Source organism: Nicotiana attenuata, unplaced genomic scaffold (genome assembly GCF_001879085.1).
Source record: "Nicotiana attenuata strain UT unplaced genomic scaffold, NIATTr2, whole genome shotgun sequence".
Taxonomy (NCBI): domain Eukaryota; kingdom Viridiplantae; phylum Streptophyta; class Magnoliopsida; order Solanales; family Solanaceae; genus Nicotiana; species Nicotiana attenuata.
Window position 1 is genome coordinate 41,871 of NW_017674303.1, and position 13,474 is coordinate 55,344.

General features: G+C 37.5%; 1 protein-coding gene across 1 annotated transcript; it reads left to right on the forward strand.

Moving 5' to 3' along the window:
• Positions 1-5,327: 5,327 nt before the first annotated feature.
• Positions 5,328-6,145, forward strand: LOC109218371 (gibberellin-regulated protein 11-like). Its single transcript, XM_019382731.1, has 3 exons — positions 5,328-5,510; positions 5,605-5,656; positions 5,765-6,145. Exons 1-3 carry the CDS (start codon positions 5,433-5,435, stop codon positions 5,944-5,946), a joined length of 312 nt encoding a protein of 103 aa, XP_019238276.1. The 5' UTR covers positions 5,328-5,432; the 3' UTR covers positions 5,947-6,145.
• Positions 6,146-13,474: the final 7,329 nt, after the last annotated feature.

The following is a 13,474-nucleotide window of genomic DNA, read 5'->3' on the forward strand; positions in this document are numbered from 1 at the left end:
CCTTCAATAGGTGAAGGAAATATTTACCATCAAATTGGTATGAAAAATTTATAAAGCACGTCGTGATAATTATACTCCATTCTTTGAAGAGAATGTGACTTGTGCATTGAGAATGCAGATTCATTCCTGAAGGTGAATGTAACAATATGTGATAAAAGTAATGAATAAAGACGTGCAATGCATGATTAGATACACACCACAACTCACCTCTAAGGGAGGTTTGAGAGAAAGAGAGATAATGAATATTAGTGTGTGATTACATGAATATGTCATTGGTCGCATACATGTGGTACGCCAAAAATAATTTGACATGCCATATAAAAAGTTATTAAAGGCAAAAGTAAAGCAAGAAATGATTTTGCTTATGATGATTTTGACCATGACAATTATTATGATATAATTTTCTCCGTGAAGGAGACATTCACCATATGGATGGTGTGACAAAAGATTTTATAGTACAAAATCAATTAAAAGCTCCGGAAGAGCTAATTTGTTACTACCCGGATGAATGAAATTGTTCATGACATTGATATTGTAGTAAGTCTCAAACGGAATTTTTGAGTTTCAAATATATTAGCCAAAATGGTTGGCATATTGAGACTATAAATGAAAGGAAGATTGAATATCTTCATATTACTATAAACATACCGGGTAAATATAAAAGGTTACCCGATTTTTCTTTTATTTGTACTACACAAGTATAAGCATGATGATGGAATCACATGCCACAAGTAAACTAGAGGTTTACTAAAACAAATATTAGTTGGCATGAACGGGTTGGCCATCCCGATTCAATTATGATGCAAAAATTAATTGAGAATTCACATTGGCATATATTGAAGAAATAGAAGATTCTTCAAGAATTCTCTTGTGCTGCATATTCTCATGATATACCAATTAATGTTGGGATTGAATCCCTTAAGATCTGGAACGAATAAAAGGTGATATATATATATATGGGCCCAATCACCTGCCATGTGGACCGTTTACTATTATATGATTTTAATAGATGCATCTATTATATGGTCATATGTGCGTTTGTTGTCAACTTGCAGTTTGGATTTTGCAAGATTGATTGCTCAAATTATTAGAGCAGAGTCCAGAATATAAATTTATCTTGATAATGCTGGTTTAAATCCAAGTTGGTTTAGCAGAGATTGTATGCCTCCAATTATAGCTAAAACATTAGTTATGAGAACAAAATTACCAAAAGGAAATTTGGTATGAGATGTATTATTTAATACAGAGCAGCACTTGTACGCATCTAGCCAAGTTATGATAAATTCTCCCCGTCACAATTGGTTCAGGGTCAGGAACCAAATAATTTTCATCTTGAAATATAGATGTGCTATATGATTTAATTGTGACACCACAATGCACAAAGATGGGTTCCCAAATAAGGTTGAGAAATGTATTGGTGATCCTAACATTAGGGGAGAAAATGGGCAGCTGAAACAGTGATACGTGGAATGAATTATTATGAATACATCTAGATCCTCGTACAAGAAAATGTGAATTTATGTGAACTTGAAGTTCAAGTGATAATTCATTTCCAAAATATTGTGCCTGGAGCATTTGCTGACCAAAAGCTAAATGTCATATTTCAGCTGTTAATGCACCAAAATAGAATAAAGTCCATGATGGACAGAGTTTATGACACGCATGAAGCGTAATACAGTAATCGGTTCCAAAGATAAAACTCCTTGAAGAAGGAGAGAAGCAATTGTTCAAGATGGTCACAATAACGAGGCAAGTGCTTTATAAGAGCACCATGACATAACACTTTATAAGACCTCGTGGGAGAGGCTCAGGTACCTGAAAATAATGAAATAAAGAGATCTTAATAAGTTATGTCTTTAGTGGGCAATGACGGAACCGATGTAAAATGATCATTGACGATATTGTTTATATAATGTAGCGCCCAATATTATTAATATTGACGAGGATGTTGAGCTCAAATCTGTCCTGGAATTTGGACAGATAAATGATTGGCCAAATGAAAAATATGCAATGAAAATTGACTTCATCTGAAAAATATGAAGTTGGACGAATAGTCCCAACAACTGAAAGTATAAAGGCTATATGGAGATATTGAAATATGATTAATATTATTGCAAAAGGAATCCTTGATATAGATTTGTTTATTCTAACAAATATTGTCAAGGTTTTGTTGGTTATACAAATGCAGGGCATAGTTCGTTGTTCAAACAATCTATTTCCATGTGAGGACGTGTGACTTTTCTTTGAAAAGACGATATTCAATAGAATGATGAAATAGATGTTCAAGAAATTCCTTCAAGTGATAATTTGGCGGAATAATTCACGAAGGCATTGCCGATCTCAATATTAGAGAAGTTGTTATACAAGCTTGGAATTCGGCGTCTCCGAGAAATAAAGTGATATTTTCATCAGGGGGAGAAAACGTTGTACTCTTTTTTCCTTAGCTAAGGTTTTATCCCACTGGGTTTTCCTGGCAAGGTTTTTAATGAGGCGGCAAGTAATGCATATTACAAGATATGTGTACTCTTTTTACTTCACTTAGATTTTTTCCTCCATGATTTTTTCTTAGTAAGATTTTAACGAGGCACATTATCTATGGACATCCAAGGGTGAGTGTTATGAAATACATATTTATATGGATGTCCACTAATCAAATATAACTCCCACTACTCTTCTCCATTATGTAGATAACCCCCACTACTTCTCACCATTATTGTTATAACTCCCTCACCTTCATAACCTACCCATGATCTTCTTCCATGATCTCAAATGCTTAATGGCATACTTATGGAATTCTTTTGGTATACCTCTATGTTGTACTATAAATCGAGGATGAGAACTCATTTTGTAATACACTTGAGTACATAGAAGAAATAGATTCTCTCCTCTCTTTCTCTCTACATTATTGTCTATCTTCTTGTTTATATTATTACTTTGAGCTAAGTTTCGTAACAAAGCTACATATCCAAAGAAAAGCTAGTTTCCAAATATGTAATTTATTTGTCCAAATGAATAAACTATTACCAGGCAAGTTTTCACCAAATAATCAAAACAATATAATTCAACTAAGGACTTGTCATAATCACAAATCTTAAGTTAAACTTGATCAGTAATTATTAATGCAAATTGGGAGATACTGTCATAAACTATGTTCTTGTTATCTAAGAGCCCGTTTGGTTATGAAAACTTTTTCACTTTTTCTCGAAAATTTTTTGCTTTTTTTTAAATCAGTGTTTGGCCATAAAATTTTTATCACTTAAATATAAATTTTGAAATTTTTCGAAAATTTGAAAGAAAAAAAAAACTCTAAAAATCTGTTTTTCAAAATTTTCACTCAGATCACTCACAAAAATTCAAAAACAACCCTAAATAATATTCATGTTCAAACACAACTCTAATTTTCAAATACCATTTTCACTCGTTTCAGATTTTTTCAATGAATGTCCAAACGCCCACTAAGTTGCGGTAGCAAATCTTGCAAGATGCTTCTTATTCTCCTACTGTATTTACATTGGATTTAACCTATGTATATTTATAAATTTTGCTTTTAGTAAACAATCATTTAAAATATTTTTCAATGACATAGTAATAGTTTAACATTCATTTGTTAATGTATATAAAAAGAACACAGTAGAATAAACTCTTTTTCAAGAATCTAGTCTGGTGGGAAGCTAGGCTGGAAGTGCGACTTTCGAAGCTACTTCCCATTTCTTGTCTGCACATCATCACTGAGACAAGTTGATTTTGGGGAACACATGAAAATGACGTTAATATGCGAATGACTGATAACAGCACTTCCGCAAGTAGTATATAAATAAAGAATAGAGTAGTATATATATATATATATATATATATATATATATATAGGCTATTATTTTTTAAAACGGCTAAAAAAATATTTCTCCAAATTTTTATCAAAGTCCTAGGCCCAAAAATGTATTTAAGATACTAAATCATAAAATTATTGAATTCAACCTAAATCATCTTAGAAAACCAGTAACAAAAATGCAAAATATCGGACTTAAACAACGAGCACATAAAAATATGGGTGTGCATTCGATTTATTGATTCGATTTTAACCCTTATCGATAATTACTTATCGATTATCGATTTGTACATATGCTTATCGTTATCGTTTCAATAAGGTTTCGATTTTTTCGATTTCGATTTATCGATTTTTGGGGCTTATCGATTCGGTTATCGATTACACCAATAAGAAAATTTGCGGGATTCCACGGAAAGTATATCGCTATAAACATGCCTAACTAATATGGACCAAAAGAAGCTAAAATAAGACGAACACCGTTTATAACATAAAAATTGTGTCAACAAACACATACAACGAAACTAAAGTAAGGGTTCAAATGTATGCCACCAACACTCCAACGGTATAAAAAAAAATACATCATCACGGCTAATTCTATTTTCCATTAATTTGAACTTCATTCCCTTGAGCTTTAAATATGATCATTCCTTAAATGTGGTAGATGAAATAATAGGGTTAGGAACTTAGGGTAAAGAAAAGGGTATTATAGAATAAGGGTAAAAAAAAAAATTTAGTATTTCTTATCGGTTTATCGATAAACCGATAACCAAGAGGACAAAATCGAAATCGAAATCGATAACTCGATAAGGAAAATTTCGAAATCAAAATCGATAAATCGATAAACCGATAACAAATAATCAATTCGATTTATCGATAAACCGATTCGAATGCACACCCCTTCATAAAAAGATAGAATTACGGTAAAGTAGTAGACTGGACGGTGGTGAAAATAGAAGAATTTTGAGGCCCATTGGCCTAAGACGGCCAACATTGACTGGGGCTAGATCTATTTTGACTGTCTTTTAAATCCACTCGAATCAAAAGTTGTAACCATACAATTTCGTGCGAACCTTTTACTATCCGAATGTATTGACTAGTTAGTACTTGTTCTGCATCACAAGTAGAAATTTTAAGGCTAAATACCAATATAACCCCTTGAATTTGGCATAATTTGTACTAAGTTAAACACTTCAATCTAACTAGTGACCAGACGAACACTTGAGCTCGATAAAAATATGTCTAACTTAAGCCCACCTATGTCCACACCCCAAGAAAGTGTGGGGTGGGAAAAATTTTATTTTGTAACTCACACAACTGACACTAGTTGTGTGAAACCTCTTTTTTGTCTCATAACTGTGTGAGTTCCAGAATTTTGTGAACCCTGATGTGTAAGATATGGGTCTATAAATATATGAGATAAAAAGAGGCCTCACACACAACAGACACAAAATAAAATCAGTCGTGGGGTGGATGGTGTACATATTTTCTTGTGCTATAAATACATCACTCTTCTCTTTACTTCACATCCATAGTGAAGGCCAGCTCAGATTTTAGAGCTCTGATCAGTTTTCTCCTTCCTACTCTCATTCCTTTTGTATCTGAAACAATGGCATTCCAAAAGGCGTTTGCTGCTTTGCTTATTGCATCACTTGTGCTTGTCCATTTCACTCATGCTCTTCAACAGGTTAATTCCTCTTTTTTTAAAGCTCAAATACCATATCATGTTTTAACTCTCTTTCATCTTGAAATAACATTCGATTTTGTAATGTTTGGTGCAGGGAAACAACAGTAAGCCACCAGCACCAAGCCCTCAAGCTCCAAAGCCATTAGGTAATATAACATTTACTACATATATATTTCCTCCACGACAAATGTATCATCATATCACGATCATTTTGAATTCATTGACTCTAAATTCTGAATTCGACTACGTTACAGATTGTACAGGAGCCTGTGAATATAGGTGCAGCGAGTCGTCTAGGCCAAATCTATGCAACAGAGCATGTGGAAGTTGCTGCCGTACCTGCCACTGCGTGCCACCAGGGACCTCTGGCAATTATGAAGCTTGCCCTTGCTACTTCAACCTTACTACTCATAACAACACCCGCAAATGTCCTTAAACATTGATGAATGATGGCGACTTACATTTTCCCAATTTTTCTCCTCCAAATGTCCCTCTTATTGAATTTGTTGTGTATCATTAAGTATGCCAGCTGTTGATTTTGAAATTTAATCAATTTTTTTCCTGTGTACGATTGAAAGTTCAGTGTTTTTAATGCAATATTAATGGATACTACTACTACTATTTTTTTGATTTTCTATAGCCCTTGTCACTGTCTATGCATTTTCCAAGTTAGCTATTGTATGTAGTTTCGTTTCATAACTTGGAAGTACAAGGAGGTTGTTAACATTTACAACAGTACAAGTTGTATGACCGTTATATATATACCTTTTTTAAGAAGTTTTGAGCAAATTACAAAATTGATCGGTTTGAAAATAATTGTATTTGCTAGCCAAAAAGTATATAAAATATGTATATTTTTTGTATATAAGACACATATATAAAAAAAAAATTGTCGGCTATTATTTTTTGAACCAACTAAAAAATATAAATTTCTCTTCAGTTTTCTGGTTCACTTTTTCTATAATGTTTATTGTTGTTTACTTTTAAATAATTTGATATAAAATGTGCTACGTTATCCGTGGTACATAATTAAACCCTAAAATGAAATGTACTTCAGCAAAATCTTTACGGAATGAATTAAAGTCCTAGCTTCTACAATGAATACTATTCCCTCCGTTCACTTTTAGTTGGCACGTTTTGACTTTTCACACTCCTTAAGAAATAATAAATGAAGTGTATAATTTATCATGATACTCATATTAATTGATGCATATTTTATTGGATTTGAGAAAATGATTTGAAATGAGTAATAAATACTGTGGGTATAATAGGGGAAAAAATGTGTCTTTCTCTTAATATGCATAAAGTAACAAGTAAAAATGAAAATCTATTTTTAATATACATATCAAGTAAAAATGAACAGAGGGAATGATAAGGTTAGACCCTCGAAACTCTAAAATGAATTTAAAGTCGACGAGGGCCAACTAATGTGTCCATGACCCTTGCTGTACAAGCACTCAAGCAAAGTATGTCACTTTTGGACACTAACATTATTGAAACAGCGATCGAACTCCTAGCTTCTAGAGCTGCCTCAGTCTAATTCTTCTTTTTCTTCTTCTTCTTTCATTAATTTTAGTTGTCCACCTCTTTTGACATTGTACTCATTTTAAAATTAAATATTAATAAATAAAGTATATATTTTACAATTTTATCCAGAATAATGGTAACATTTTTAAAAGTCTTGAAAAATAATTTGGGGAATGAGTAGTTAATGATAAGGATAAAACAAGAAAAAAAAGATTATTTTTCTCTTGATTTAGTATAATGAATAAGTAAAAATAAAAATATATTTTTAGTATAGTGGACAAGTAAAATAGAATGGAGGAAGTATACATATGCGATCTAATATGACACGTTGAGAATATATTATGTTTTTGAGACTGAAAAACTCACTATTTCCCCTAATCCTTTTTTATAGTGGATAAATGCTAAATGAAAACATAAAGGCTCATTGATATATTATTTTAAGAACAACAACAACAACAACCCAGTAAAATCTCACGAGTAGGGTTTGGAGAGGGTAGTGTGTACGCAGACCTTACCCCTACCCCGAACGGGTAGAGAGGCAGTTTCCAAAAGACCTCGGCTCAAGATAATAAAAAGAAGACAAAAGGAGAGGATATTAGATTCATCACAGAGATCATAGGAAAAATAGGAACATAAAATGCAAAAGAAAAATGCAAAGCAAAAATGGTGGTTAGTAAATGGATCCAACGCCGAAAAGGAAAATAGTAAGACACGACATTGCCCCTAGCTCTCTTAGACAAAACCCTACCGGACTAGGCTCACAAAGGTACAAAGTAACGTAAGACTCAACTACCGCCTAGCCTACAACCGTAATACTCGACCTCCACAACGTCCTATCAAGTGTCATGTCCTCGGAAATTTGATCACCTCTCCCCAATACTTCTTAGGCCGCCCTCTACCTCTTCTCGTGCCTTCCACAACCAACCGCTTATTGTATTTTTGAAGACCTCTCGCTTAAGTTTCTAATTACAAGTTTCAACATCACCGTTTGACTCAAAAGTTATTAAACACTTTTTAAGCAAATCAATCAAAAAGAAATGAAGGGGCAAATCGTAATCAAAAATAATAAACCCTAGGATGATCTTGATAATCGGTTCTTGCAACAATATTGTATATGAGAGAGAGGAAAAGAGATAATCTTAGAGAGATGAGAGAGCAAGAGAAAAATTTATATCCCAAATGAATCAATCCCCCTTTACAGAGCTCGGATCCCCTTTATATAGTAGGGGATCCTTATTTAAATATTAAAAGGTAAAACCAAAGTACATTCTGTAGAGGGGTGATAAGTTAGGATTTTAACATGTTTTATGCCCCTACTTGGCTATGCTTTGATCATATATTTGTACAAAATAGTCCCAAAAGGCTCACAGGTTGTGCTTGTTTGCAGGTTTGCTCGACAAAGTGACGAAATGTCAAAGATCGGCTCAAAAAGGAGTGAAACCTGCTCAAGTATCAAAGACTAAGAAAGCTAAGGGAAGAAAGGCCTAGTACGGACCGCGCAAAGTGGAATGCGGCCGCACTAGGTGGTTCAGAGAGTTGGTAAAATTAGGCTAGAGGCAATGCGGCCGCGGTCCATATCTCGCGGTCCGCGGTCAGGGCTCCGCGGCCTCACTACTCTTTTGTGCGGTCCGCGGTCGAGAGATTCAGAGAACTACAATTTTGCCAAGACAATGCCATGCGGTCCGCGGTCATTATTGTGCGGACTACACCAACTCCCTCCGCGGTTGCGGTCCATTCTACACGGTCCGCAGAGTCCAAGTTCAGATAAGCTAAATTTTGAATTTCAAGAGCCCAATGCGGCCGCGGTCCATTTAGTGCGGCCCGCACTGACCCCGCAGGGGTATTTTTGTCCAGTTTTTCCAGCTTAGTATAAATAGAATATTTTACAATTTTTAGGTCATCTGTTATCTCTAGAACACAGCTGCGCTCGTGGGAACAACTTTTGTAGCCATTTTTGGCATCTTAGCTTCAAATTAACGATAGATTCTTGCAATTTAATTTAGTATTTAGTTATTATGTCTTGTTCTTCATCTATTTCTTCATTTTCTCTTTCAAGTATGTGTAGCTAAACCCTTTAGCTAGGGTTGTGGCTCAACCCTAGTGTGGGTAATTTCTATCTAGGGTTAGATTGACTATGAGTGTTTGCTATTTGGGTTGATTTTATGTTTTAATTTAGAATTGGTGGTTGCAAATACTGATTCAATCTTTGTGGGTTTAACTTTTCTTGAGAAAGAGAGTCTATGACCCCAAAATTGACCCAACAAGGAATTGGGATGGACTCATGAGAAATGGTAGTCCCAATTAACGGGTTAAATCTCGAGAGAGTAATCACCCTACTTGAACCCTAGTTGCTTGTCCTAATTTGCCTACCCATTTGGTCTCGAGAGAGTCAATTGGGCAAAATCACTCTCTCTACCGAGAGGTGTGAGAGTGGGTAAAATTGTGCAATGGTTATGGCATAAGCCCCAATTATGTCAATCGAACCTTAGTAACATCTACCCATCAATTAGCCACCTAGGTGATGTCACGACCCTAGTGCCCTTCTTCCCATTAGATACAACTTTAGCAATTATCTCGTAGCATAATCTAGTTTCAATTAGTAGTTTGATAATAGTAGTTTATAATTAAAAAACCCAAAAATGTTAGAAGTGACATTTAGAACAATTACACGACTCTAGTCTAGATAGATACCCAGCTCCAATTTCTAGCTCTCTGAGGAATTCGATCCCGACCCTCATATCGGGTAAAAGCTATTGCGACCCTCTCTTCCTACTTTATAGTAGTGTGGAGTTGGCAGCGATCAACTTTTTGGCGTCGTTGCCGGGGAGCTAACGGTTTTGGCTATCTATTTAGTTAGTTTTGTGTGTTGTTCTTCTTTCCTTCTTATTTACTAAATTGTGTGTGTGATTACTACAGGTACCCAATGGCTTTAAACGCAAATGACCCTCTTGGAAACGTGCTTGCGGGGGAGGAGGTTGAGGATATTGGAGATGATGAGGTGCCTCTTGTACCTCCAGGACCACGACGTGGCCGCCAGGCCAATGCTAATGACAACGTTCCAGACCCTCCTCCGCCACCTCCAAGAGCGGTTCCTCGGGTGCTACCAAATCAAGGATATGCGAGTGCCATCGTTCCTCCCCGAATCCGGGCGGGGAACTTTCAAATCACAAATGTCATGTTGACCTTGCTCGAGCAACGAGGGTATTTTACGGGCGCCTCCGATCAAAATGCCTACAAGCACTTGAAGGGGTTCGTAGATACATGCTGGGGTAGCAAGCAAACAAACGTGTCTGAGGATGCTTTGAGATTGAGGCTTTTCCCGTTTTCTCTTCGGGGTAAAGCGTTGGATTTGTTAGAAAAGCTCCCCAATCATTCCATCACTACGTGGGATGAATTAGCGGACAAGTTTATTTCCAAGTTCTTTTTGCCGAATCACATGGCGGCGCTTCGTGATGAAATTTTGGCCTTCAAGCAAGAGCCAACGGAACCCTTGCAAGAAATATGGGAGAGATTTAGAACAATGGTGAAAGAATGCCCAAACAATGATATGATCGAGGCAATGATTCAACAAACCTTTTATCGGGGCATCAACACCACTAATCAATGCATTGTGAACCAATTGGCCGGAGGCAACTTTATGAAGCTTCCTTACAATGAAGCTTGTGATATTCTTGACGAGATGGCCGACACTTCTTCGGCTTGGCAAAGTAGGGCCAATGTTCCTCAAGGTGACCCTACGGTGATCCATTTGCACAAGGAGTTGCATGACCATGGTCAAGCTATTGCCGAGCTTACTACTACTATGAATCAATTAGCTAAGACGCAATTACAACAAGTCCAAAATCCTCGCCAAGTCAATGCCATGGAAGGAGTGAATATGCTTAAGAGAAGGCAAAGAGGGCAACAACCTCAAGGAAATTGTGATCAATATGATGATGGCGGTGGTTTTTCAAATGAGTGTTATGATGAGCAAAGCGAAGAAGTTCAATATGTCAATAACTATCAAGGCAATCGAGGCAACTCTTCAAATCAACAATGGCGACCCCAAGGAAATTGGGGCAATCAACAAGGTGGTGGTAATTGGAACAACAACAACCAAGGCGGAAATTGGGGGAACAACAATTCGGGCAACCAAGGAAATTGGAATGGAAATAACAACAATTGGAACAACAATGGTCAAGGCAATTGGAACAACAATGGAAACCAAGGCAATCGGGGGCAAGGCTTTCAAAGGCCCCCTATGTACCAACAACCGAACAATCCACCCCCGTTCCCTTCTCAAGGATCTAGTTCTTCGGGTAATGATATGGGAAGAATAGAAATGATGTTCGAACAAATGATGAAGAAGAACCAAGATTCCGATGCTCAATTGGCTTCCCACAATACCTCCATTCGGAATTTAGAGGTGCAATTAGGCCAAATCTCTCAATCGTTGAATACTCGCCCAAAGGGTGCTCTACCAAGTGATACGGTAGTGAACCCTAAGGGTGGGAACAATCATGTGATGGCGGTTACAACAAGAAGTGGGAGAGGCGGTGATGTGCATGCCTCGAAAGATAAGCAAGTTGTGGATGATGATGTTGAGTTGCAAGAAAATGATGTTCCTTTGGTAGTTGAAGATGTGGTTGAGAATGATGTGAACAATGATGTGAGGATTGACATTGATGAGGCCGAGGTGGAAACTCAAGAGGCCGTGAACCCGTCTAGGGAGCACATAATTGACATGCCGGAGCCGGTGGTGCCAAAAGCCAAGGCACCTTTGCCTAGACCACCTCCGCCTTATCCTCAAAGGCTAGCCAAGCAGAAAAGTGACAACCAATTCCGAAAGTTCATTGACATGATGAAGAGCTTATCCATCAACGTGCCTTTGGTGGAGGCTTTGGAGCAAATGCCTGGGTATGCGAAATTCATGAAAGATTTGGTTACAAAGAAAAGATCAATGGACTGTGAAACTATCAAGATGACCCACCAAGTTAGTGCCATAGTACATTCAATGGCCCCGAAATTAGAGGATCTTGGTGCTTTCGCTATCCCTTGCACTATTGGTAGTGCGGACTTTGCCAAAGCTTTATGTGATCTTGGGGCAAGCATCAATTTAATGCCCTTCTCAGTTTTCAAGACTCTAGGTATTGGGCCACCAAGGACCAACTTCCATGAGATTACAGATGGCAGATAGATCAATGAAGCGTCCTTTGGGTATAGTTGATGATGTGCTTGTCCGGGTGGACAAATTTATCTTGCCGGCGGACTTTGTGATTTTGGACTGTGAGGTGGACTATGAGGTCCCAATTATTCTAGGGAGACCATTCCTTGCAACGGGAAGGCATTGGTTGATGTTGAAGCGGGTGAACTAACTTTCAGGGTAGGTGATGAGAAGGTCGTCTTCCATGTTTGCAAATCCATGAAGCAGCCCAATAGCACCGAGGTGTGCTCATTTGTGGACATTGTCACAGCTGTGATAGTGGATGACACAAGTTCTGTGATCAACGTAGAGGATCCTCTTGAGGCCGTGCTCTTAAATCTTGATGTTAATGATGATGCAAGCAGAGTGGAGTGTGTCTATGCTCTACATGGGATGGGCTCTTATTCTTATTAGCCGAGAAAATTTTCTTTGGATCTTGAAAATCGGAAAACTCCACCAACCAAACATTCAATTGAGGAGCCACCGTTATTGGAGTTGAAGCCACTTCCTCCAAACCTCAGGTATGAATTCTTGGGCTCTAATTCAACTCTACCAGTTATTCTTTCTTCTTGCCTTACTAACATGCAGGTTGAGGCCACTTTGGCGGTGCTTCAAAGGCGAAAAGGGGCAATTGGATGGACTCTGGCGGACATTCGGGGAATAAGCCCCGCATTTTGCATGCATAAAATTATCTTGGAGGATGATGCAAGGCCTTCTTAGAACATCAAAGGAGGCTCGATGAGGCAATGCAGGAAGTGGTGAAAAAAGAGATGATCAAGTGGCTAGATGCAGGTGTGGTGTATCCAATTTCCGATAGCTCATGGACTTCTTCGGTACAATGTGTGCCGAAGAAAGGTGGGATGACTGTGGTGACTAATGACAACAATGAACTTATTCCCACTCGGACGGTTACCGAGTGGCGGGTATGCATGGACTACCGGAAGCTAAACAAGGTGACCCGAAAGGATCATTTCCATTTGCCATTCCTTGACCAAATGCTTGACCGTCTTGCGGGGCGAGGATATTCGGGTTATAATCAAATCTTAATTGCTCCGAAGGACCAAGAGAAGACCACATTCACCTGCCCATATGGTACATTTGCTTTTTCTCGGATGCCGTTCGGGTTGTGTAATGCTCCGGCGACCTTCCAACATTGCATGATGGCTATTTTCACCGATATGGTGGAAGACATTTTGGAGGTCTTAATGGATTATTTTAGTGTGGTTGGTGATTCCTTTGAAGAGTGTTTGGAAAA

Coding starts and splice junctions, on each gene's coding strand:
- LOC109218371 (XM_019382731.1), top strand. CDS start 5,433: ATGGCATTCCAAAAGGCGTTTGCTGCTTTGCTTATTGCATCACTTGTG. Junction 5,511..5,604: donor TCACTCATGCTCTTCAACAG/GTTAATTCCTCT, acceptor TGTTTGGTGCAG/GGAAACAACAGTAAGCCACC. Junction 5,657..5,764: donor TCAAGCTCCAAAGCCATTAG/GTAATATAACAT, acceptor ACTACGTTACAG/ATTGTACAGGAGCCTGTGAA.